The 27,508-nt window shown below is 46.4% G+C and overlaps 1 protein-coding gene across 2 annotated transcripts in view; it reads left to right on the top strand.

Moving 5' to 3' along the window:
* The window catches only part of LOC141993118 (actin-binding protein WASF3-like), an 80,598-nt gene that overhangs the window by 7,935 nt on the left and 45,155 nt on the right, over nucleotides 1-27,508 (top strand). For both annotated transcript variants that reach the window (XM_074962434.1, XM_074962433.1), the window contains exons 2-3: nucleotides 20,930-21,089; nucleotides 26,175-26,309. In XM_074962434.1, the coding sequence (XP_074818535.1) occupies nucleotides 20,957-21,089; nucleotides 26,175-26,309 (268 nt within the window). In that variant the 5' untranslated portion in view covers nucleotides 20,930-20,956. The remainder of the gene's footprint in view (nucleotides 1-20,929; nucleotides 21,090-26,174; nucleotides 26,310-27,508) is intronic.

Raw genomic sequence — 27,508 nt, 5'->3', positions numbered from 1 at the left:
CTTTGGCTGCCTTACAAGCTGGTGTTATAAATGCAATAGTTGGGGCTCCCATTCTAAAGCTTAGGTGGTGTAGTGCTTTAGTGCGCTAGCCATTCATCTCTGGAGACTGGGGCTCATATCCCAGGTCAGGGCTGGGCTTATCCCCATTTCTCAGCATTGCAAATCCATGATGCAGTTTAGAGGGATCCATTGTACCTGACTGTCTCCCCTTAACAGTGCCCCATTGCTGGAGCAGTAGGAGGTGCTGTTGGTCATGAGAAGGGGTATTGTCAGAGCAGACTAGGAAACTCTGCATTTTATCTGTCTGTATTATGTGCGACTCAAGCTGTGTGTTTCTCACTTGATAAACAATCAGTAGGATGGTGGATTTTTTCCTCACCACCTCTTTCAGAGATAGTCGTGTATGTTTCTAAATCCCTTTGCAAACATCTCCAGGGAAGTCCACTCTGCATCAGTCCTCCTCTTTGCCAAGCCATCCATGATAAATAAGGCTCAGCCTTTGTGACTACATACCTCCCTGTCTCCTGAGCTACATTCATCCATTGATGGTAGTAGCCAGACTCCATGCTACACCAAAATGATTTCTCTTGCTTCACATCTTTACAACATTGTCCCCAACCCTCTGTAACTGTCAACACCTTCTGTTCTCTCTCTTCCTCTGAAGAGTTCGCCAGAGCTTCATCTGTTTCCTCTGCTAGGATGAAGAGAGAGATGATTTCTTGTTAACGCTCTGAAGCAGTGGAAATAAATTTGGAGCCTCTGCATCCTGCCCAAGGAGGACTGGCTGCATGCGAGGGGGATTAAAACTTCATCCAACCTGAGGCTGCACTGATAACTCACCAGCAGCCTATGGGCTGCACCTAATTAAAATGAAACGGATGGAGGCATACAAACCCCCGGGGACTACCATTCCCAGCGTGTGATGCTTTGAGTGACTTGTTTTTTGATCAAGGTATCGCACACTGGAACCTATAGTCTTCGCAGGCTGCACCTCAGCATTGTGGGCCATTCTAGGTCTGCTGGCCACGCACTGGCTATCCCTGCTCTGCATGAACAAGTGATGAACTAGGATTTTTACAGAAGGCAAAGCTATGGCACTGGATAGCAGGAGCAGAGGGTGAGTAGACAGGAGAGTTAAAAAATAAGCACAAGAAGCCAGGTCCTCAGCTGGCATAAATTGGCATTGCTCCATTAAAGTTAGTGATTTACGCCGGCTGAGGATCTGGCCTCAGGGTGTATAAAAATATAGTTAAGCAGAGGAATTAAGGGGAAGGAACATGTAGTTGCAGTGGAAATGAGCTAATCATAGCAGACTAAATCTTGGATTAAAGGTCACATATGGGGGATCTAATCTGAAGAGCAGGAGATTATTTAACTGTCCATAAAGCATCAAAGGATCTCTCCTGGACATTCACACATAGACAGCGAGGGCACAATTTTGCAAACCTCTGATTTTGGGAGACTCAGTTCATGGGTGCCCAAATCAAGACACCTTGGACCTGATTTTAAGAAGTGCTGAACTCTCACAAGTCCAGTTAAAGTTCAGCGGCAGCTTTGAGTGCCCAGTGCCTCTGAAAACCAGGCCCAAGATGTCTTGAGTTAGGCACCCAAAATCAGAGGCCAATTTTTGAAAATGTGGGCTTATGACGTTTGGGCTGTTTGATGTTCATGGCCAAGCTTCCAAAGGAAACACAGACTGAACTGTAATCTTGGTGGCATCAGCAGCTGCTGATTGAATAGAGTGCAAATAATTGACCAGTTGTATGGAGCTGACCTGAAATTTCAGAATCCCTAGTACATGAGAACATACGAACCTCAGAGTAGCCCACTTGCTGTGAACCTTTCTGAGCCTACATGTTTATCCCATTGTTCCTAGCCATTCACCCAATGTCACCCTATAATTCTTCTCTGTCCAGGGATTTTACCTCCTTCAAACATTCGTAGGCTCTTTCATGTGCTCCCTTCCTTCTCTGGTCACGTCTTAGTTAGGTGATATATATCTTGCTCCCTTCTTCTGTCATCATAAATCAAACCCACCAAATCCCTGATCACTTTTGTTGCTCTTCTTTGAGCTTCTTTCCATTTGTCAGTCAGTATCGTCCTGGGTGCGGTGCCTGGAAATTAATGCAGTATTCTAAGTTCAGTGGCACCAGTGTCAGAGAGAGGGGGATCCGATTAGCCTTATCTTAGCATGCACAACTGCTATATAGTTGTCACTGAACTGTTGTCATTGTGCCTTTGATCTTACATGTTCATATGAAATAAGAACTTGCTAAACCAACTCTCAGTCTGGTTAGCTTTTTCTCTGTTGTTTTTGATGTTCACTCATCTGCGCTTCTTGACCATAGCCAAGATCTGAAGCAGAAGTGCAGAAATACAGAAAGAAAGGCCTCTCTCCAGGTGCCTGTGTCCAGATTTTGACAAGAAAGCCTGTTCTTCCAAGATTCCCAGTGTTGCAGACCTAAGTGCTTTGGATGAGGCTTTAAGCTTGCACGTGGTTATCCGGACTGCACCTTCTGAGGTTCGCTCGTCACCAGGACCCGTGTGGTTTTACAGCGTGGGGGGGTCAGATTCACTCATGGGTCAGCGCTGGTGTAAACCCAGGTGCGGAACGGTGGTGGTGGAATGCTTGTCAGGAGAGGAGGCTGTGGTGGTGGAACAGGGGGGCCAATGGGAGTCAGTGCGGCCTGGAGAGTGAGCGATGCTGGATGGAAAGGGGGCATGGCTAGGCTGGCTGAGGGATGTGCTGAAATAGCACATGCCCTCAGTGGCCTCTGCCAGCAGGACTCGGACTGGCTGTCCCTGAGATGTGCTGGTGTGGGGGGTGGGGTGTAATTTACACCTTCCTACCCAGATTCAATGGTTTTAGCCCAGGAAATGTGTGATCCATCACAAGTGCTGTGTGCTGATGGAGGGCATCCCGGTGCACAGACACCAGCATGCAGAGTCTGGGCAGCAGAATGATTCCTTGGACCACTCCAGGCCAAAATCACTTGTAGGAAATTAGGTTTGCTTCGTAAACAGTGACTGAATCCCTCCTGGTCAGGGGAAGATGGGAGGCGGCTTTCGGGGGCTCCTGAGGAGACAGTCTCCTGAGGAGACTGATGATAAAATCATGTACATAAAAGGATACTTTGGAGAATAATGAAAAGTGATGGCTGAACATGGAACTTCTTGTAATGGTCCTCTCCAAATGCTCCAAGAGGCAGCTTGGAAAATGCTGTCTGCCTAGCTCCTTGGATACAGCCGGAACTGCTCAGTGCATGATGTAAAATGAAGGCAGTACGAGTGTAGATGCACGGATTCCATGCAATGGTAACATGCGCAGGGCCCCATCCGGCTCTCTTTGCTATCTGTGACCGGTTCCTCTTGTGGCAAGATGGCTGATTTTAGTCTGGTGGGTCCTGCGCTTTTCTTGGTGGGGAGCTAAGATGCCACCCTGTGCCCCTGCTCTTGGGTGCCGAGGGCCCCGCTAATAGCCCAGGAAGGTGGTAGAGGAGGGAAGCGGGGGAGGCATCTGGGTTTGCTCCTTGCTCTGAGTCCCAGACCCTCTCAACCCCTGTTGATTTCTTACCCTCATCCCCCTTAGGTGGGGTTACCGTCGGTCCTTAGATGCTGGGGGGGCAGGGAATCTCCCTGTCCTGCTGGACAGGGTCTCCCTTACTTCTATTCTCAGGTCTTCCAAATCTCTCAACACACCTCTGAGCTCCAATCCTTTCTCCTTCCTCCTTCTCCTCTGTCTGCCTGACGCAGGGGGTTTTATTAGGTTCCTAACAGGGGCCTTAATTGACTGCAGGTGCTCCAATTAACCTGCAGCCACCTTCCCGAGTCTACAGGGAACCATGCCTTAATTAGCCTTGAGCTTATATATTTCCCCTCTAGCACTCTCCCACTGCTCCCTGGCCCTCCTGTATCACACTCCCTAGCACATATTTCCATATGCCCAGGCCTGCATCTAGCCTCATCCTGCCTACTTGTGACCCCTCCCACTCTCCGGCTCTCTCAAGTGACCCCTTTCTATGCACTGTGAAGCAATGAGGTTGAAACACAAGTGTCCAAGAGAAGTGTGGGGCAGGGCAAATAGAGATTTCCATCTTTGCAGCACAGGGAGGCCAAAGTTGGATGGGACCATGGCTGGGGATGCAAATGCGTATTTGGTTCTACTGTAGGGCTCTAGGTGGTTGCTTAACTCTAAGGGCACCATGGGTGATGGTTGATGAGATCAATGACTGCAGCAGACCCACTCACTGCCCCTGTACTGGCTTCTTTGATGGAGGTGACCCTAAGAGAGTCTCTTTGGATAAATGTGAGGCAGTGTCCAAGCAGCAGCTGTGCTACCTACAGATGAAACCATGCTCATGAATTGCGTGTGGTTTCATTTGTAGACCTGCAGTGGCAGCAGGGACAGCAGCCTCAGCTCTCTGGCATTGCTGCATGTTTTCATTTCCACTTCCGTGGTCCTTCCCTGCAGGGTTTAGAGAAATTCAGAAGGAGAGAATGTAGGTGTAGGCCTTCCAGCAATCTAAACACACTGCATGCCAATATCATTCTACCTATTCTGTAGTTCCATGATCCTTCTTTGGGAGATTGCGCAGTGTGAAGCTCATAGCTTGTTTCCTCTTTATTCCTCTTACTCTCAGAGTCCCTCTGTTGTGGTCATCTTCACTCCAGCTGTGTAGAATTGGATGTGATTCTCTTCAGAGTTTGTGTTGCTCAGAATACTGACTGGTTGGTAATGGTGGGAGGGGTCATTCAAGGTGCTCTCCCCTCTTTACCCTTCCCCTGATTCTGAGTACACAGCCTTTGCAGCACTTCAAGACTTGGATGGGCATGGGCAGCTTGTGGATTTTTGCAGCCTAGGAAAATGCTGAGGGTTTTTTTTTACCCTGGAGAGAGATTTGTGAAAATGTGTCTGAAATCTAGTGCACTCTGTGATGTAAGTGCCAGGCCCTCTGTTAGATTTAGCAAGTGCAGTGTATGGGACTGAGCAAACCAATGCATCTCCCAGAACAGAAGCAGCTTGGGGTGGTCAATGCAACTGACACAGCTGAGATGCCAAAAATATTTGACGGATGCATTATGGAAGCTGAAATGTGCTATCCGAGGAAGCAGCGATGTGCTGCTTAGAAGCAAACAGTTTCCAGTAAACATCAAGAATGGTGACTCTGTCTTGTCATGACAGCTCTGTGAGAGTCATCAGGACTCTCTTCTGCTCAAAACATTTTCCAGTATGGGAAGTTTTCAGAGTTATTGATTCATTCAACAGAGCAGAGAGAACTTTGGGGTCTCTGTGTGTGTGAAATGTATCATTGCTTCCACAGGTCTAAGGAAGCCAAACCCCAGGCTAATTGCTGTTAAGTTCAATGGGCCTGATTCTCCTCTCACATTAGTTTTACACCAGTGTTAACTCCACTGGTTTTCTTTGGCTTACTCCTGATTCACATTGATATCAGCGAGAGGAGAATCAGACACAGTGGATTTTAACTAGAGTAAATGAAATCAGAAACTGGTAATCTCGTAAACACCCCACTTAGAACAAAGCTCTGTGTTCAGACGCGTGTTGAGCTGTAACCAGTGCTTGATTTATAATGAAAGAGGTACTGGGGCTCCAGCAATTAGGTGCTGGGGTGCAAGCATTTTTTTTTTTTTGCTTTCATAACTGATGCAGCAAGCCCAGAGCGGCTGGGGCTATGAACTGTCATGCCTCGAGGTGCCAGGGCTCAGCCCCGGCAAGCCCCGGCATGAATTAAGCACTGGCTGTAATAACCCTGGTGCTTTCCACACTGGCAGCTACACAAAGGCTTCAGGGCAGGTGTAAATGTACGGCTGCGGCATCCAAAGAACTTGAACAATTACTTAAGAGTAACCTAGTGGCGGGATTTAAAGGGCAGATGCGGGCCCGTTGCCAGTGACGTTGCCTGCAGTAGCTGGTTTCCGTAGGCAGCCCTTGATACAGTTGCCTGCATTTCCTAATGGACTCTGAGATGAAGCAGAAATAAAGCCTCAAACCCTCAAGTGCTGGCATGTTTCCTAATCTGAATTACCAGATGAGTCTGAGGAGAAAAGCAGGAGCCCTAAGGGAGGACTGGGATTCCCTTTCTTCTTTTCAATGGAGTGAGAGGCTGACTGGCTGTGATTGGTTGGTAATGAACTGCCAGTTGGTCTTGGGGAGAGGCTATTAGGGGCTCCTTTTCGCAAAATGTCGACTGCCAGCTGACAGCCTTTGCTTCTTCTGCTAAGCCACAGCAACCTCAGCAGCAGTACGCACGTTTTATAGGAGGGCTCCAGTAATAAACACAATCAACAGCTGGTCCCATTCAAGGGGAGCTACTTGTCCTGTCCTCTTAGGCGCTGTCTGCGCTGGGCAGAAAGACATCACAAGAAGTCATTGCTTGGAGCCCCGCAGGCAGCACAGCACAGGTGGTGCGGGGAGGGCGGGGGGGGGGGCTCTAACTTATTGCAGTCTGACCTAGCTGTTATGGGATGCTCTGCTGCCCAGGATTGCCAACGTGCAAAGTGGTCCAGCTGCTCTCCCTCTCCTCCCAGCCCTGCAACTGCCAAGCCCTTATGAAGAGGGGGCAGTATAGTTCTGTGTACGTTGACCTTGCACAGCTCCTCTGTTTGGGTGAATTCACCCAGGGGCCTTTGCAACCCTTTAGGGCACTGGAGTATAGAGGGACTGTACCGGAGGGTGGATTTGGCCCCTTGTGTTCGCACGTGATGGCAGGTCCATTACAAGCATTATTTATACTGATCTGCGTGCGGTGCCTGCACTGGCTGAACCACTGCTGCCTGCTAGGGTTTCTGTTCAGTGTGGAGAGCAAGTATTGCAACTGCACTGGTTCTGGTGCCTCTCCTCAAGCACAATGCAGTGCTTCCCATCTGGAAATTACCCAAAAGGCCATGCCCCCAGGAACTGCGCTGAGAGTTAGCGGGTAGGTATGTCAGAATACACTGGTGTGTCGAGGCAGTAAACATTCGCCGGGACAAGCAAAACAGCTGGCCTAATCCAGCAGCTGATGAGCTTGAAAGGGTTTCCTTGCTTAGATAACAAGTTCTTAAGCGTGTGCCCTTGGGAAAGAGCTACTTTTCCCTTTCCCATTAAACTAGTTTCATACTAGAAGAGCTATGCATTTCCGCTTTCTTCTCTCTTTGGGTATTTGTAGCAAGATGTGAAGTAAATTCAAGGTACAACATGTAGACGCAGGACCATCAAGTCTATCTTGCCTCTGGGAGTGGCCAGTACCTGATGCTTCAGAGAAAAGTGACTTCCCACCCTTCCTACAAGATCAGATGTGCAATGCTCTACCAGAGTGGAAAGATTAGGATTCCATCTTGACTGCCATGAGTGACCAGGTTATGCCCTGAAGCCTGAGATTTCACTCCTCCTAGTTTAGCATCTTCAGCTTTATCATTGGTTTATAAATAATGTCGCGCCAGGGGGTAGTTGTCTTTACTCAGTGGAGGTGATATTAGTTACACGGTGAAAGAAAGTAAGGACTGTAATACGTTGATTGTTACTATGGGACAGTAAAGGCTCATAGAGAAGTTGTTTCTTTCAACTCAAAGAACCTGCTGGTGAAACGTAAGTCCTAGTTTTGAAGGCCTGATTCAGGTCTCATACGGGTGGTGTGGGGGGAAAGTCAGGTATAACTGCAGTTAGTCCGTAGAGTTACACTGGTTTAATTGAGAGGAGAATCAGGGTTTCTGCCTTTATTTGTCCTTCCACTGCGTGCGGCACACCAGACCAATAGACGTGTATTTCATTACATTAGCCTGAGTTGGTGGCACCCGCCTGTAGGTGCGTTCAATCTTATAGGCATGAAACGGCCAACAACAATGAAAACCTTCTGCTAACATGATCCTGTAAGGCGGTAAATTCTCTCCACTCCTGTTGACACCAATAGGAGTTGAGGGTGCTCAAGACTTAACAGGATCAGGCACATCGTTTCCAGTTTCCCAGCTGCCTGACCCTGACTCTGAGAAGCGCGTGTTAAGAAGCATGCTGGGAAATTGCCTTAAATGCCTGAGTTTAGTGTAGCAGCGTCTAGTGTTGACTAATTGCTGTTTCATAATGTGCAATACAGTTGCAGAGCTTCTAATGAGATTTGGAAGGTAAACAAAGCCATCAGGTTAATTTGCAGGAACAGGCTGCTGAAATATTGAGTGTGAGATCATCCTGCAGGGCTGGAATCCACCCTGAAGCCCTCTCTGAAGAATGACAGCCATGTAACGACTGCTGGCGGAGCTGTCACTTACTGGGCCAGATCCTGTGCTGGCATGGATTGGTATAGCGCCATTGACCAAAATAGAACTATGCTGATTTACATCAATGGAGGGTCTGGCCCATTATTATTTATTATTGTATAGTGCTCACAGGTGTGCTGGACATTGCACTAAGAATATGTAGATGAGAGGGCCTTGCCCCAAATAGCCCTCAGTGTAAATGATGGATTTGAGAGGCTGGTGAGGATGCAGCCTACACTAGGAGTAAGGAAGGATTCAGATGACAGACATAAGGTTAATCAGTTTAGGTCTCCATGTGATTTAGTTGTGGTGTTTGAAGCATCTTTGCTGAGTGCTGTGGGGAGACTATTCAGGCTTGAAGGGAAATTTGGATTTTGTTTCTTCCACTTCACTTTCTGACCCCGCCCCCTCCTTCTTCGTTGTCCTTGTAAGGTAGCATATTTGCGACCAATAGCAACCCTTTGTGTCAGGGTTCAGTGCTGCAAGGGTTCCTTGTCTCCAGAACCTCCTGCAGGCCATCCCATCTGCCTCTCACCAGGCTCAACCCTCTGACCAAGACACATACAGTTCAGTCCCCTTCCAGGGTAACAAACAGGTCCAGCTGAAAGTTCACAAAACATTTCAACAGAAACAAGTCTTCAGTCCCCCTCTTGGGCTATTCCTCAGCCCGTCCTTCGGGGTCTTCAGCTCCACCCTGGGCTCAGTATTGCTTCCCTAGGGCTTGCATCCTCTGGGGCTAGTAGGGGAACCTAGGGCCACCCTCTATTCTGGCTTCCAGCCCAGTGACCCTGTATTAAGCAGCTAGATCTGCTTCTTCAGATACACTGCTGGTTCCCTGGGCTGCTTCCTACCTCTAAGCCCCCTCAAGCTGTGCCCCCCCACCCCCAGCCTGTGCTTAACGGAGCCTCCTTTTGGTTGTCAGCCTCTAGTGTCTCTCTAGATTTTCCAGCTTCTCCTTTCTCTGCTGGACTAACCCTTCTTCCACCACTGAAGTGCCTTTAACTGGCCCTACCTCAGGACCTCCCCACAGGAACCTAACCTGCTCCCTGGGGATCATCCCACTTGGATTCTTACCTGTTTAAGCTCTGTCTCCAGGTTCCTCCCACCCAAGCCTCACCTGCGCTCTGTAGGTACATCTACACTGCAGTAAAAGACCCGTGACACTGCTGTGGCTGTGCTGGGTCAGCTGACTCAGGCACATGGGACTATAAAATTGCAGTATAGATATTCGGGTTCGGGCTGGAGCCTGGGCTTTGAGATCCCAAGATGGGGGAAGGTCTCAGAACCCAGACTCCGGCCTGGGCCCAGATGCCTACACTACTATTTTTAGCCCCACAGCCCAAGCCCTGCAAGCCAGAGTCAGCTGCCCGAGGCTCTGAGACTCAGTGGCGTGGGTTTTTTTATCATTGTGTAGATGATGGGAGAGTTCAGTCTCTTCTGTAGTTTCCCTCCCTTCTCAGTATGTAACTGAGTTACATAAGAATGGCCATACTGAGTCAGATCAGTGGCCCATCTAACTCGGTATCCTGTTTTCTGACAGTGGGCAGTGCCTGAGGCTTCACAGGGAGTGAACAGAACAGGGAAGTTTCAAGTGATCCATCCCCTGTTGTCCAGTCCCAGCTTCTGGCAGTTGGAGGTTTAGGGACACCTACACATGGGGTGTGTCCCTGACCATCTTGCTTAATAGCCATTGATGGATCTATCCTCCATGAACTTATCTCATTCTTTTTTGAACCCAGTCATACTTTTGGCCTTCACAACAAGCCTTGGCAATGAGTTCCACGGGTTGACTGTGCGTTGTGTGAAGAAGTACTTCCTTATGCGTGTCTTAAACGTGCTATCTCTTAATTTCATCAGGTAACCTCTAGTTCTTGTGTTATGGGAAGGGGAAAATAACATTACCCTATTCACTTTCTACACACCACACAGGATGTTATAGAGACCTTTGTCGGACCCCCTATCATCGTCTCTTTTTCAAGCTAACCAGTCCCGGTCTTTTTAATCTCTTCTTGTATGGAAGCTGTTCCATACCCCTAATTGTTTTTTCTGCTCTTCTCTGTCCCTTTTCTAGACCTGAATGCAGGATTCAAGGTGTGGGTGTGCCATGGAGTTCTTCTCTTATGGTTTATGGGGAAGGCGACTCATCTGCTGAGTCTGTAACTGCCACCTACTATATTCCTCGTAAATTCATGCCACTACACTTTCTTACCCTGCACTATAGCCTTAAAATAAGTAGTAGAGTTTTTTTAATGTGATCAACTGTCCCGTTACGCTCACTAGACCCCTTATAGTAAATTCTGTTACCTTAAAGCATCTAAATTGTACTCTAAAGAACCTATTTTTCCTGAAAACAGTCCCTGCATTCTATATCAGGTGATCAGCTGTTTCTTTGATCTTACATAACCCATCTTTGTGTCTATTCAATAAAGATAAATTGCTATTCAAACCATAGTGACCAGCTATCAGTCTGAATATGAGTACTTCACTGATCCTTTCCTAAGTTCGGAGTAGAGCATTATCCTCTGTTTTGGGGCATAATTCATGGAATCTTCTTCTTTTCTCCTTGGTCCATAATTCTTGTCCTTCCTATTTAAATCCTTTTTGAACCAAACTTTTAAATTCCTGCTTATTCAAAGGAATCTTTATATCAATTTCTCAATTTTTTAAAACCATTTTTCACTTCCCTATCTGCTATTTCATTGCCAGATATCCCAGAGAGCTGGAATTCATGCTAGTATTGTGTTCATGTCCGAGCATACTAAGTGTTGTCCGAAACAATATTTCATTGATTAGCTCACTCCTGCTTTCAGAGGCACTGCTTTGAATTGCCGTATACCTGATAATGAATCCAAAAAGAGAACAGATGTGGTAGGCCATATGGCCCTTATCCAGTTTCATTCAAATATTATTCTCACCAATTCAGCTGTCATAATAGCTAAAAAATTAGATATTCTTTTAGATTTCTTAAATCCAATCACAGAGGGTCAAAAGGCTATTCCCACTGTACCTGTTTTTCATCTGTCAAGCCATCAGTATATATTCGGCTATTGTGACTCCATTTACCATATATTAACTTTCATATAAGACAGCTCTTTGTTTCTCTTGATTTTATTATATAATTCTAAATCCAAATCTGGAGAGACAATTTTCCAGGTATAATTTATTGCCCCAGAAGTATAGACTTTAGTATCTTCTTGTCCTTCCTTTTCACTTAAGTTTTTTACCCATATTTTAACCCAAAGAGTACAAGGGAGTTTATTGTGTCAGGCTAAATTTCGTCCAGTTATTTCCAAACATTCCTCCTATATTTATCCAGCATTCTTATCTGCACTATTTCCCTTGACTTTAGGGGAAGAAAACTTGTCTCTTTCACCAACAGAAGTTGGGCCAGTAAAAGATATTACCTCCCCACTGTTAGCCCAACATGTCAGGTCTAACATTTTCATTCTTAAATGGAGAGGCATTTCTCCAGTAGCTACCTGCATCACACACAGTGGTGTTGTGAGAAATGCACCACATGCTATTTGTAGCACTTGAGCTTGACTTTACTCTAACTTTTTAAGCTCTGAACTGGCTGCAGAGCTAAAGGCTTGATACCCACAATCTGATCTTATTAATGCTGTATATAGCTTCATCAGCACTTTGTTATCTGCTCCCCAATTAATCCCAGCAATATTTTTAGGTACATTACTCCTCCTTTATATTTGTAATACTTTCTATATGGCCCTTCCAAGTAAGTTTATTATCGTACAATACACCTGGAAATGTAAAACTATTAACTACATGTGCCTGTTCTTCACAAAGGTATGAATGACACTCATAAATCTTTCTTCTAGTGAAGATCATCCCCTTTGTTTTAGTGATTGAAAATTTAAGTCCCCAAGCAGGTCCCCATTCTGAGACACATACACATATACCCTCCAAAAATAGCAGTTATCCCCTATTGAGTTCCCTCCTCCTGAGTTCCTTATAAGGCCCAGTCGCCCAATGATCCTTACCTAGCTCCGCCCCATCTGGCCAGGGGGCAATCAATCAATCCCAGGTGCGCTAATTGACTCTTAACTGCTTGCCTACCAGGTGATGGGAGTGAACCCCATTACAGTCCCCCTTCAAACCCATCCATTTCCCCTGTCCTTCACCTCCCTCCTACCCTGCCAGTACCTTCAAATGGCCATCTACTCCTCTCCTTCATTCCGTCCCCTCATCAGCACTCCCCACTCTGCCCCAGACAGAGCAGAGCTTGATTCAGGTGACATATTCAGCAGAAGAAGGACTATTCCCCTGGCTGCGTGCTCATCTCCCTGTCCCAGCCATGTCAGGACTCAGGAGGCGGTTGGGGGAGCAGGTCAGTACAGTCTAAGCAGGTTGTGAGAAGCAAGGGGAGACTGAGAAAAAAGTCCCAAATGTCCAGGGCTCCCACTACAGTTGGGAGGCTTGGCCTAGGCCTGCACGCTGAATCATTGGCAACTACTGGAGGTGTCACTGCTGCCCAGTTGCACCACCCAAGATGGCTGAGATCAGGGGTGCCTGTGCCCTGTGGAATTTTAGATGTAGAGAAATTCCAGCTGGTCCAGGTAGCAGGGGGCAAAATAGGGATTTTTCTTCTCTAGCACCTTATAGCTAAGGAGCTCCATGCTCTTTGCACACATCAGTTAATTAAGTCTGACAACACCTTTTGTGAGGTAGGTCTCATTATATCCATTTACAAATAGGCAGACTGAGGCACAGAGAGGTCTGTGACTTGCTCAAGGCTGCATGATGCAACAGTGTGTTAGAGTCGGGAAGAGAACCCAGGAGTCCGGGTTCCCAGTCCTTTGGTTTTAACCACTAAACACGGTCTGTCCTTTGCATCTAACTCTTCTCAATGTTTTCTGGTGGAGACAAGGTGATTTAGGACCCGCTCTTCTCCAGCTAGGCCCCTTCTTTCTCCTGATCATTATTCTTAGTCCTGTCAGCACTGAAATACCAAAGGAGTGTGTAAAGCTATGTCCTGCCACTGTCCCAATAAAAATCCTGCTGGCTTTGCATGGTACACATCTGCAGGTGATGTTGATGGTATGGCTGATTTCCTAACAGGCTGCCTTTTACTTGATCTTTTTGAGAGACTGACTAGCAAGGTCAAAAAACACAGCTGTTGTTTTCAAGACAATTTTCAATATTAGCTGGGACAGCTTTCTTGAGAGATAAGCTTAAAAGCAAGGGGAGAAAAACTACTGTTGAAAAGTCCAAGCTCTAGGATGGGTTCCCTGGAGTGTTTCCCCTCTCACTGGAGTGCTCTTATGACAGGGGGTTTTCTATGTCTAGGATGTTGGCTTAAAGTGAGCTGTGTCTCACCAGATTGCAGACAGCCAGAAAACGGGTGGGTTAGAGAAAATTGATGGCAAGAGGGCATTATAATAGTTCAACAACCTGTCTGGGCATGAACATTCTGTTAGGAACTAATGAAAATCCATAGTGCACAATGATGCATCTGGCACTTCTCTGAGACCCCTTTAAAGTGTTCTACTCTGAAGAATAATTACCGTGAAATAGCACCTTCTTACTAATGGGTCTGCTCCTTGGGTGCATTTAAAATCTGATCTGCTTATTTTAGGCAAAACAAAATAAAAACGAGCTACATTTTACCACTGTTAACCCTGCCGCGCCAAGGCAGCTAATGGGAGCACGGGTTGAATTCTATTCCGTTCAACCCAATTCCAGTTTCAGAGACAAATTCTGCTCTTACTTGGACCCAGGCAACTCCACTGAAGACAGTGGGGCTGGGGTGCATAACTTAGGGCAGAATTTTACCTGCAGAATCCTTATAACTACTGATCATGTGGGTATTCCCTGGTGGGAATAGTATGCACAAATAACATTTGCATCTGTGTAAGCTATGTGTAACCCATGCCTGTTCAGTGCTGCACTCTTCCCTGCTCTCGTGACTGGACTAAAAGTTTGAGTCTGTACAGCCTTTGAACTAATTACAAGTAGCCAAAAAGGTGATATATTTGACATCTGATCTGTGTTATAGGCATTGGGCAAAGCTGGACTGGATCCCAGCAAAGGAGCTTTGGCAACTGTGTGAGTCTGATCCTTAAACTGCCTTTACTGGCGTTACATTTCTCCCAGTTACCCCTGTAATGAGTCCAATAATTCGTGTCTGACTAAAGCATAATTTCCAGAAAAGCGTCCAGCATTGAGAGCTGGAGAATCCATCTCTTCGCTGGGTAGTTTGTTCCGATGGTTAGTCACTTTCACTGTTACAAATTTATGCCTGATTTCTAATCTGAATTTGTCAGGCTTCAGCTTCTAGCCACTGGTTCTTGCTGTGCCTTTCTCTGCTAGACTAAGGAGACTTTTAGTACCTGGTATTTTCTCCCCGGGAAGGTACTTATAGACTGTGATCAAAATCACCTCTCAATAATAATCTGTTTGATAACCTACACCGACAGAGCTCTAGGTCTCTCACTGTAAGACATTTCCTCCTGCCCTTGAATAATTTTTGTGGGTCTTTTCTGAACTGTCTCCAGTTTTCCAATGTGTGGCAAACAGAACTGAATGGATTTCAGGATTGGGTCTCACAAGCGTCACATACAAAAGTAAAATCATCTCCTTCCTCTTAGTCACTACTACCCGATTCATACAGCCAAGGATTGCGTGAGCCCTTTTTTGCCACAGCATTGCACCGGGAGCTTGTTTTGAGTTGCTTGTCTACTATGACCCCTAAATCCTTTTCAGAGTCACAGCTTTCCAAGATACAGCCCCCCCCCATTCTGCGGGCATGGCCTACATTCCTTGTAGAACGCTGCCTTTGGGTGTATTTGTGTGAATGGACCCAGGTTACCAAGCAATCCAGATGGCTCTGTATGTCTTCCTGTCCTCATCATTATTTACCAGTCATCTGTGCATTGTTTCCTCGGACCCTTTGTTGACTTGCTGTGGGCCATGAAGTGCTATTCATGGCAGTCAATTAAGAATCTGTAGATACATGGCCCATGGCTGGCTCTAACCTCTTCCATAACAGTTGCCCAGTACCAGCCTCACTTGCTTTTTCTTTTTCTGGCCGTTTAACAAGGGAAAGTGACACTTTTTAGGGTGATCCACTTCAGCAGGACTGTTACCTACTAAATAAAGTTCATTAAAGTCAATGGGAAACTTTCCACTGACTTCAATGGGCTTTGTATCAGGCCCACTGTGCCTTTTATCTGTGTCCATCTTTGTGGAAACCCTGCTTCCCCTTTCATTCATTGTCTTACTGCTGGTGCTCAAAGTTTGTGTCAGCAGGACAGAAACGCTGGCTGTTGGCACTTGATCACCATTTTCTTGGCCGATGCTAAGACTCCCTCTTTGTTTCCATCTTTTAATTGTCTGGCTCAAGCAGCTCATTAAATGCTTTTCCCCAACCTCCCTTTCCTGTCCCGGTGCTGGCCATGGCCCAACTGAACTTCAGAGTGAGTTGAATTGAGGACTATGCAGAGTTAGTTGTATGGCACACAGAGAATTTTGCTTTTAGCTCACCAGCTTGAATCAAGTCCAGGCTAGCAGTGACTGGCAGCTATTGCCATCTAAACAGCCTTTTGGTGGCCTATGTGAAAAAGAATGAATGGGTCTCAGTCCATTTGCCAGTGGAAAGGTGCCTTCTGGTTTCCTTACTAGGTTAGAACACAACCAGCTACCATGAGTGGAAAGATGCCAGGCTGTGTCTACACTTGGTGCTGAGTGATTTTTCAGTCATACTAGCCAGCTTGAGACTGAAAAACAACCTTTCTTCCTAGTCTAGACAAGGTCCTAGACACAGAGGGCCAGATACACGGCTACACTCTGGCTGATTCACAGCACTCTAGGAGCAGCTGTAAACTCGGCTTAACTGAGCACTTAAAGTAGGTTTACAGCTCTTTGTCATCACTGCAGTGGTGCGAAGCATCTGGCGCATACCAGCCAATCTGACCAAGACTCCCTTAGGCTCTCTGGGTACTTTGCAATTAAACACCTGCGGCTGGCCTGGGTCAGCTGACTCTGGCTCGTGGGGCTCCGACTGCAGGGCTGTAACACTGCTGTGTGGGCATGCGGGCTCGGGCTGGAGCCCAAGCTCTGGGACCCTGCAAGGGGGAGGCTCCCAGGGCCCAGGCTCCAGTCGAAGCCTGAACATCTACACAGCAATTTTTAGCCCTGCAGCCTGAGCCCTGCAAGCCTGAATCAGCTGACCAGGCCAGCTGCAGCTCTGCCAGGGGTCTTTTATTCCAGTGTCGATATACCTGCTCCCTCTACTTTGCGCTCCTAGGTCCAGCCTTCTGTGAGTTGCTTTCCCAGTTATTCTCCTCTCTTCAAACCCCATAGTATATAAATTACACCAATTTAGCCTCAGGGGACTGATTTCAAAGGTGATACCTTAGGGGAGGTGTAATTTACTTGCCAGTAATGGGTGTGAGAGGATGGCAGCGGAAGCTGGTGTAACTAGGAGGCTAGAAGAAGGTGTAAGTTACACCAAGTTTCTCATCTCTGCAATTGATCCAGAGAGTGGGAACTAGGAAATGAAAGTAAAATTGTAATGGTGATCCCCAGCCCTTTATTACAACAGTTTCTGCAGAGGAGCCCGGCCCCACTGGAATGCATTAAGCACCCTAATCCTTGTCACCATCAGCACTGAATTCCTGCATTGTCGTCGATTTCTTACCTGGCATATTTAGAACGTTTCGCTCACATTCCTGTGATTTGCTTTGCATTCACTATTTACAGTTTACCTCAGACCTTTTGGCCATATGCATGTGTGCAGAAGAAAAGGGCTACAGGTATCTAAAGCAGCCAAGTGCTTGGAAGATGGGTTTTGTTTCTTCTGTGACCTCACACGTACCAGCAGACAGCAAAGGTCTCCCATTAAAATTGTGTCCCAGAGAAATATATTCATTTCAAATTCAAGTGTTTGAGGGAAACCTTCTCAAAATAGTTTTGAACCAAGAACAACAATGTACCAGTGCTGTGGGAGGGAGGGGGAGCAACGTTGTGGCTCCTGATCTGTAGTACATTTTGGCAATTCCTGTTAAGATCCAGACTAAGTAGCATGACCGTTTAGCACACCCGTCGTCTGTTCTCCTTACACAGCAGGAGCACAATTCGGACCATGTTAGAGTTCAGTATTAATTATTTAGAAATAACTTTGTGGTGCTGCACAGACCCTGATCTGCATTTGAAAACAATGGCAGCGTCTGCACAAAAAGCAAGCTATACAGGGGAACTGTGGGGTATGGAGTTCCTGGAAAAGTTGACCATGTGGTTCCAATGGGATGGTGTTCTGCTCTCCACACTGATGGACCAAAAACCCCCCCCAACTTTGCTGGTTTCTGGCTCTTGTTAATAGTGCCTAACTACTCTGCTCTGAATTATTAACATCTGACTTGGTAAGCTGTTTTTCCTTGACTGCAGAAGTATAACAGGATTTAGTTAAGGACACAGGGCTGCAATGGGTTTGCATGGGGTATAAAATGGCAGGATTTAGGCTCATTAATAACAGTGGGGTTGCATGGGTGTAACTGAGGGGCGAATTTGGATCATATGTAGCAAGCTAACCTAGATTACTTAATGCTCATTAGGGCCAGCCTTAATCACAAGCAATATAAATGGTTGTTTGGAGCCCTGCACAGACACTCAGCTCATAGATTGGCTTGATCCTGGCAGTGGCACTAGAGGAGGTCATATTTCCTCATCATCCTCCTGGCAAGGAGAGGTCCCTCCTTGCTCTGCTCCTTAGGGCCAGAGGAAGAAATAACTTGTAGCTGGAGCTACCTCTCTGGTAACTTGGGGTTGATACCTCTCAGGAGGTGTTTACAACCTGAATGATTCACCGGAATCATCCCCACCTCCACGCTGGTTTTCATTCCTGGAGGAGCTGTGGTCACCTCTGCTCCAGAGTTTCATACAGTCCCTGGCTCACAGTGTTACATTAAACCATTCATAAACTCGATACAATATGGTCCCCGAAGATATTGCATGCAGCTGCCATACTGTATCTATCACAGCTAGCTAGGCTGTAAGCTGCACTGACATTTGTTGTGTAGTAGCTTCTTACTCACGTCTGCATCAGCCTGGGATGGAAGTGATAATTGAAAAATGGGAATACAATGGGCCTCAATGTTGCCGTGGAGGCAAAAGGAGAGTTCATTTTCCATGGCCCGTTCAATCCCTGGCCTCTTGGATGAGACTGTCAGCAAGGGGTCCAACCGTTGCCAGTTTCAATAGTGTTTTTAGCTCTATGGATACCTTTCAACTGGGAAGAGAACTGAGACCCATCAAACTCATTTCACTGGCCTGTTTTGTAGAGGCTCTGGGTCACTAACAACTTTGAGCTGGATTTGGACCAGTGATCTAGAGGTGAAAGTCACTGCAACACAGTTCCTCAAGCTCCAGGGTAACTTCATATTTAATAAATGCTGATTTCAATGTTCCTCCCTGACATTGCTTGGCATTAGCCCATGACTGTGCACAAGTCAGCAGTAGAACTGCTTGAGCTTTGGAATGATTGCCGTCGTACGAATGACTGCTAAAACTGCAGCTGCCGAGCTCCAGAACGCCTACAAGTGCACCCCCCCCCCGCCACGGACACTTCTTCCAGGGTGTTTGTAAGCCCCCATCTCTCTCAGCTTCCCCTGCCCCAAGAAGAGTTAACAAAATAGCTGGTAGCAAATATTAATTAAAAATCCCAAACAAAAAGCGTAAGTCTAAGGAGAAAATGAAATGCCACTGGTCCATTACTTTGCTCTTCATTGCGAGCCCACTGGTTGTTTAGGGACTAATAGTCCTCTTCTGCCATTTTCGTACTAGGGTAACTCCATGGACTTCAGTAAAGTAAGACCTGACTTACCCTGTTGTAAGTGAGATCAGGACCAGACCCTTAGGTTGTAAGCTGTCTTAGACAGGAACCTTGTCTTCTTGCTGACTGAAAAGCAACTAGCATAGGGTTGTACTAGGTTAATAATGCACTTAATTTGCCCATACTCCATTGATAAATGTCTTCATTTTTCTCAAATGGACAGCAGTAACTACTACTATCTGCTCTGCCCCATTGCTAATTTTTGCCTCAACAACCAACCCCTCATGCTAATGGAGGAGTCTGACTGAACCTCATTAAGGTATTGGCTTTTCCAGGCCTTTCATCCACGAATCAATCCCGTGTTATTTCAGCTAGTCCATCTTAAGCAGGTCCCATCTGCATTAGCAAATTTTGAAGGCAAGAATTTCTTTGGCAATAGGGAAGGGAGAAGGAGGCCATGGGAAGCGAATTCATTAGGCTTGCTTAATATTGGGATCTCCCAATGTCTCACTGAACCTGTCAGAAAATTAAACATCCCTGGATTCTTCTGCGGTCCCTGGGTTGCCTGCCAGTTGTCTGATGATAACAGTTAATAGAGTGTGCTCACTGCTCCGGGCTGTCATGGAACTGGCAGCCGGCGTGAGCAGGATTTCTGTGCTGCTTTTCATTCTAAGCAGCTGGGCTCTTGTAACTGATGGACAGTAAACCAGTTTCAATGAGCAAAAGAAGGAGCACGTGGATTTGAAACACATACAGAACGATTGGGAATAACTGACACACACCAAAATGCATGATTTGCTGAGGCAGGGCAGAGCGGAGACTGGCGCCTTTGTACTTGGATGGCCTGTATCAGTATATCATGGTGCCCCAAATTAAAAATAAACCCCAAGGAGCTTTGCTCTCCACTGGAGATAATGGAATTACATGTGATTGCTGGTTTCAGTTTTGTCATTTTGGTCGGAAAAGGCTCCACTCAGGGGCTTTTCAAGAGTGGAGGGTAGGAGGCTGGATGGCGCAAGAGACTGGTGATAAGATGTGGAGGTTTATAGTGCTGTGTCTCTGGCTTGGATCCAGCTTAGGTGAGGTAAGTGACAGAACAGCATTACCATTGGCAGATGGGTGGCTTGTGTGCAAAGAATTCGTGAGGGGGAGGTGACTCAGCCGGGCTCTTAGCACAGGTGACTCTACCAGCACAGCCTGGTACTGCATGGCAGCCTTGTTCGTGACCTCCCCAGAGAGGTGGAGAATTGAATGGGCCAGGGTGCCTTGTGGATCTCCTCCCCTCTAGCAGAGGTCCCTCTGAGGCCAGTGTCGGGGTAGATTGCACTGCTGCTGTCTGCACAGAGCCCGGCCTGGCAGAGAGAAGTGCAGTCTCTAGGACTGTCAAGCTGGCCTCTCTCACGAGTGCCAAACTCAATTACAACACGTTTAAAAATGTAGACTGTCTCCAGACTGACACCTTCTCTCCGTGTGTGCGTGGGCAGGCGGATGCCCTGGGGATGGGGAGCCGCGTGTTTGGGCATACACGTTTTCTGCACACCTTGAATCGCATGAGGTGAAACAGTGTCTTGCTCAGGAGGTGCTCCGCGAAGTGGTTGCTGCTTGCTGCCCGTCAGATGCATTTTATTTACGCCCCCGCCGCCTGGAATACCATAGCTCTCCAAGTGAGAGCATTAAAAATCCATGGGAGGATGGAGGCAGGGCTCCCTGCATCATCCAGCTTAAATCACCTCTCAAGCAACCCAATGGCAGGGACCTATTTTAAGAACTCTGCTGGAGGCAGGTAAAGAGCAGACTTGTATATCCTTTGTTAAAAGGGCAGCTGCTAGAAGGATTCCCTGTTTGGTCTGAGATTTCCAGAAAAACAGATTTCTCTCCTTTTCTGCTTCATCCCAGGGAAAGCAGTGAGAATTCCCTGGAAAGATGCCTCTGGTGAAGAGAAACATTGAACCTCGTCACCTGTGCCGTGGCGCTCTTCCTGATGGGGTGACCAGCGAGCTGGAATGTGTCACCAACAGCACTTTGGCTGCCATCATCAAGCAGCTGGGTAGCCTCAGTAAGTTGAAAACAGGAGGGCAAGTATGGACCTTCTGTGGGGTTCTTAAGCAGAGTGGTTGTTTGTTCATCATCTGCAAAAATCCCCACTTCAGGGCTTACTGGGTCAGAATGTCAGCTGGTGTGAATGGGCTCCAGGACTATGAGTGTGAAATGCTCAGGGAGATTAGAGAGGCTGCAAAAACAGAAACCCCAATAATAATAATGGGAGATTTCAACTATCCCATATTGACTGGGAACATATCACCTCAGGATGGGACGCAGAGATAAAATTTCTAGACCTCATTAATGACTGCTGCTTGGAGCAGCTAGTCCTAGAACCAGCAAGGAGAGAGGCAATTCTTGATTTAGTCCTAAGTGGTGCACAGGATCTGGTCCAAGAGGGGAATTATAGTTGAACTGCTCAGCAATAGCGACCATAATGTGATTACATTTAACATCCTTATGGGAGAGAAATATCACAGAAACTTATCACAGTGGCATTTAACTTCATGCCAATTTTTTTAAAAAGGCTCTAGAGGGGATCTGGCAATTACAGGCTGGTAAGTCTAATTTCAATACCAGGCAAATTGGCTGAAACTATAGTAAAGAACAGAATTATCAGACATATGCATGAACACAATATGTTGGGGAAGAGTCAACATGACTGTCAAAGGGAAATTATGTTTCACCAGTCTATTAGAATTCTTTGAGGGGGACAACAAACTTGTGAACAAGGGTGATCCAGTGGATATAGTGTATTTGGACTTCCAGAAAGACTTTGACAAAGTACCACACCAAAAGCTCTTCAGCAAACTAAGCAGCCATGGGATAAGAGGGAAGGTCCTCTCATGGATCAGTAACTGGTTAAAAGACAGGAAACAAAGGGTAGAAATAAGTGGTCAGTTTTCACAATGGAGTCAGATAAATAGCAGGGTCCCCCAAGGATCTGTACTGGGACTAGTGTTTAACATACTCATAAATTATCTAGAAAAAGGTGTAAACAATGAGGTGGCAAAGCTTGCAAATGATACAACATTACTCAAGATAATTAAGTTAAAAGCTAACTGCGAAGAGTTACAAAGGGATCTCATATAACTGAGTGACTCAGCAAGAAAATGGCAGATGAAATTCACTGTTAATAAACACAAAGTAATGCACATAATCCCGACTATACATACAAAATGATGGAGTCTAACTCAGCTGTTACCAATCAAGAAAGAGATCTTGAACTCATCATGGATAGTTCTCTGAAAACATCCACTCAATGTGCAGTGGCAGTCAAAAAAGGTAACTATGTTAGAAGCCATTAGGAAAGGGGTAAGACAATAAATATCAAATGCCATGATATAAATCCATGGTACGCCCACACCTTGAATACTGCATGTAATTCTGGTATCCCCATCTCAAAAATAATATAGAATAGTTTTTTTTATTTAGAGAAAGTTTTGCAGGCCCTGAAACTTAAATTGGGGAGTCTAAACTAAGTTGGAAGTGATTATTATGTACAGTACTTGAAACATAGATTGAAGCATTAAATATACCTCTTGCTATGGAAATAATGTAAATGAATAATCTGCAATGTCCCCTATGGAGAGCTGTTTTCTCACTGTAGTGATTACATTTTTTTCACATGTATTATTATTAATAGACCCTAGAAGTCCCAAATGAGATCAGGGCCACATTGAGCTGGGCATTGTACAAACATGTGATAAGAGACAGTCCCTGCCCCCACAGAGTTTACATTCCAAACAGACAAGACATACAAAGTGTGGGAGGGGAACGAGAAGCCCAGAGAGATTAAGTGACTTGCCCAGGATCACACAGCAGGTCAGTAGCGGAGCTGAAGATAGAAACCAGGGACCTAAACACTAGAGCACACTGCCTCTTGTGGAGCATGTTGAAAGGGACCGTATATTTTAGGAGATCGGAAAGGGGATTCTGGGAGCTTTTACCTCCACTGTCAAAGGTTGAATTTGACCCAGATTGGCACTCATGCTGTTAATGGGTAATCACAAGTCTCTGCTAGATTAGTTAGGGGATATCTTTGCAGTTGTTAATATGTATCCAGCTTGTAAAAGGCTCTAATTCTCTCCCTTCCCCCCGCACCTTCCCCAGAGGCAGTTTCAGCAGAGAGGCTGAGGAGAGAAAGGGGTGTGGAGGATGAACCTGCCTCTTGCCTACAGATGAACTTCCTTTGGGGCAGTGGTGAGGGTGGTATGGGAAAACCTGCCCTGCTCTATCTGTGCTGTGCTTATGTAGTGGATAAACAGTGACCTGCTCTCTCTCCACGCTGTCACTCTGGTATCTTCCATCTGCATTAAATTCACTTTTATTTTTTAAAAATCCCACATGTTTTCTGAGCTTCTTAGAGCACAACAGTTGATAATAGTGGGCCACATGCAGGGACAACACACACACACACGACAATCCCCGTGGTCTACTCATCACAAAGAATGGAAATAAATTAAACCAAGACTGGCTGAGTTGCTCTGCAACTGGATCAAATCAGAAAGCTACAAAGCACAGATTTCCCTGTTATTGAAGAGTGTCTATCTGCATGAAAAGCTCCTTGATCCTGAATCTGTGGGGATCACTTGCTAGAGGTAGCTGGAAAAAAAATCAGCTCAGAACTGTCATCCTAAAGGCACCACATTTAGAACTATATTATTTCTCAAAAGGAGAGAGAGGGAGAGATCAGTCCAATTAAGTCATGTACCAGGGTTGAATTAATATGATTCTCACCTGCAGGTGTCAGTAGAGCTTTGATAAACATTGTGATGGTTAGACCTTTCCCACGTTAAAAGACTAACATGGAAATGTGATGAACTGTGAAATAATATAAGCAGCCGTAATTCAGAGTCTTTCAGCTGCATCAAAATGAATAGTGGATTTTTTTCTTCTAAGCAGTTGAGTCAGCCCTAGTACAGTTTTTGCTCATTCAAGATTGAATTCTTTCAGGACAGTTTAATTTGAATAGATGTTATTAAACTCCATATGGACTGGGAACAAGACTGATCTCAATAGTCTGAGAGGTCACTAACAGGGCAGTTATAGTGAACACACACACACGTTAATCCCTGGATTTGGCTATACCATTTCAGTCTGTATGCTCTCTAATAGGAGTCAGTCTGGTCCAAAGGCTAGAGCACTGGATGGGGACTGAGGAGACCTAGCTTTGATTCATAGTCCTCCCCACTGACCTGCTGTGGAACCCTGCGAAGCTGCTTCTTGTTCCAGTTTCCCCTCTCCCACCTTTGTGGTGTCTGTTTCGATTGTAAGCTCTCTGTGGGAGGGGCTGTCTCGTTGGTATGTGTGTGTACAGTGCCTGGTGCAACAGAACCCTGATCATGTTTAGGGTCTCTAGATTTCCTGCTCCCCCTATGGCTCTGTTCCAATGCGACTGCAAGGCGCTGGCTTGTCCCCAGCCCATGAAGGGCTCACTGCCCATGCCCAGAGACACTTTCCAGGCACAGTTTTATTTTCTAAACATAGTCAAAACACAAAAGCAGTGCCTCTCAGCCCACCATGGACTGCAGCTGCCAGAGGGTTTTCCCCTTTGCCTCTCAGTGCCTCCTGCAGGATTCTTCCTGGCCCTTTTCACAGAGCACTGTCTCCCAGGGCTTTCTGCCATGAACCCTTTTCCCCCCAGCAGGTTCCCACTGCCTCTCCTCCCAGCGACTGTGGCAGTCACAGCCGCACCCCATTCCTTACTGGCAGCCTGGCTCTTTATAGCCCCAGGTGCTGCCCCATCCTTTTAAATAGCTAAACTGGGAGCACCTGTTCTGGGACAGGGGTGTGGAACCTGTTGCATTTGAAGGGGCCAAGCACTCGCTGTCAGTGACAAAATGGCCATTTTCTGCATTCAGAAACATGCACAAATATTGATGTTAAAGCCACTTAGAATAAGGGTGCTGCAGAGAACCTGTGCTCTTGGTTATATAATGACAGGTTTCAGAGAAGCAGCCGTGTTAGTCTGTATCCGCAAAAAGAACAGGAGGACTTGTGGCACCTTAGAGATTAACACATTTATTAGCGCATAAGCTTTCGTGGGCTACACTTCATCGGATGCATAGAATGGAACATATCGTAAGATATATATATACATACAGATAAGTTGGAAGTTACCATACAAACTGTGAGAGGCTAATTAGTTATGATGATTAGTTAATCTTAACTAATTAGCCTCTCACAGTTTGTATGGTAATGTCCAACTTATCTGTATGTATATATATATCTTACTATATGTTCCATTCTATGCATCCGATGAAGTGAGCTGTAGCCCACGAAAGCTTATGCTCTAATAAATTTGTTAGTCTCTAAGGTGCCACAAGTCCTCCTGTTCCTTTTTCTTGGTTATATAGTGTAACAAATCCATGGCCACCCAAGATTTCACCGTTGTCTCTGGTGCTCACCATGGCTATTGAGACCTTCATGGCAATAGCAGGTGGTAGAAACAAGCTCCTGCTGGTTCAAAAGCAGAATTCTCCTTTGAGCTCAAGGAGAATATCTCCTTAGCAGACAGCAGTATGCTGCGGATGGCAGACCTCAGAGCAGTTCTGATTCTGTGCAGCCGAAGGCAGTGCTGTGCACAAACACATTGGCTCATTACAATATACACACTTAATACACTTGGCCAGTTATACAATTTAGACATGAAGATGACAGTTAAAAGGAAATCCGTTCCATCAGGCGTATTCCTGTCTTTCATTATCACTTGCTTTGCCCACCAAAACCTTTTACTGCACACACAAAATATGGAAAGATTCTTGCAAACAAGCAGACCTGTAATAGCTGAGCATGAGGGCTGGAGACTTGTGTTCCCATCTTTTACATGTCTCCCAGGCCCCCAGGAGGAATGCACTGCACATGCTTGTGGCTAGTTTGTGCAAACTGAAGGCTCCACAGATCTGCAGAAATAATGGCTGGGAATGCAGACTAAAGTCATGGAAAACAATTGGGAAGGCCAGACTTGTACTGGCTATGCCTGTCCTTTGTAGCGGAGTCCCCATGGGACAATCCTTACATTTGCCTCTCTCTATAACTAAATCATCCATCTCTCAGTTGAGCTGCCATGGTCACCCCCCTTTGCCTTTTGTTCTTTAAGGCAGACATGCTGAAGACATATTTGGAGAACTGTTCAATGAAGCCAACAGTTTCTATATGCGGATGAACTCCCTGCAGGAGAGGGTAGATCTTCTGGTGATCAAGGTCACTCAGCTGGACTCAACTGTGGAGGAAGGTAAGATGGGGCTGGCCGGCAGGAGTTGTCTTTGTTCATCTCTGTTGTGTTGGTTATAGAATGTGGAAGTTGCAGCTGGAAGGAATTTCAGTGGTAACTTTGCTCTACTAAGATTTTACTAATATTTGGCCTGATCCTTTCTCTCTCTCTGCCATGGAGAATCATTCCAAAGGAGCAGGGGGCAGTATTAGCCTGCTAGCCTGGAAGTCATTTAAAAAAACCCTAATTCTTATTTCCGCTGAGATAGTGAATGCCCACGAACAGCCAAATTTAGAGGCAGTTTTGAGTGAGGAAGTTCCCAAAAAACGCTGGGAGGTTTAGAAACATGGAAATGGAGGAAAGTAGCAATTGCCATACCGTGCCAGTGCACCGTCTAGGCCAGTATCCTGTCACGACCCACTGCCAGATTCTTCAGAGGAAGGTGCAAGGAACCCTGCCGAAGTCAGCTACGCACTAAAGTGCTCCTAGGGAACATGTCTTCCTAACCCCCTTAGCTGGAGGCCAGCTAATGCCGGAAAGCAGGAGGGTTTGTATCCTTTCCAGAACTCCTTTGTTTTAATCCCTTGCTCTTCTAACCCCGGATAACATAACTCACAGCACGTTAGCTGTTCTCAGCTGCCGGAGCAGCCCCTGGGGGCTATGGCAGCTGAGTGTAAGTTAGAGCAGCCCGGCGGGTTAAGGAAAGATTACCAATATGATCAGGACCATGGTGTATTCTCTGGCCCGTTCAAGTTACCGGGGTGTAAGTGGCAACAGGATTTGGCCTCCGGCGTTGAATACTGGCTCCAGCTGGCTGGAAGTCATTCTGGGGGCTGTGCCCGTTGCAACACACGTCCCCTTGGAAATGTCGCCGCGTGTTTCTTTAAGAAGATCTTCCCTGCGCTGTCTCAGAGGTAGCCCCGTGTAATGCCACAGTTGCTATGGTTATTTCTTCATTGAATCCCTGGAATGCACGTAACTTATCAGTCATGTCTCAGTGCTTCTCATGGGCAGCCTTAGGTATCTGCTGATGCGGCCGTGAATGGCCCGTCACCCGGGGTCACAGCGGCTACCCATCTGGACAAGGAGAATTGGGCAGTCTGTCACTGCCACTCCTTAACCCCTGCAGACAGAAGGCGGCGATTCCTCCCTTCCAGACCACACCTCCCTCCTTGTGTGGCGTAGCTGCTGCCTTGGCAGCCCTCCATGCAGAATGTGTT

Source organism: Natator depressus, chromosome 9, assembly GCF_965152275.1.
Source record: "Natator depressus isolate rNatDep1 chromosome 9, rNatDep2.hap1, whole genome shotgun sequence".
Lineage (NCBI taxonomy): Eukaryota > Metazoa > Chordata > Testudines > Cheloniidae > Natator > Natator depressus.
The sequence above is the reverse complement of the archived record's forward strand: the minus strand, read 5'-3'. Positions and strand labels throughout refer to the sequence as shown.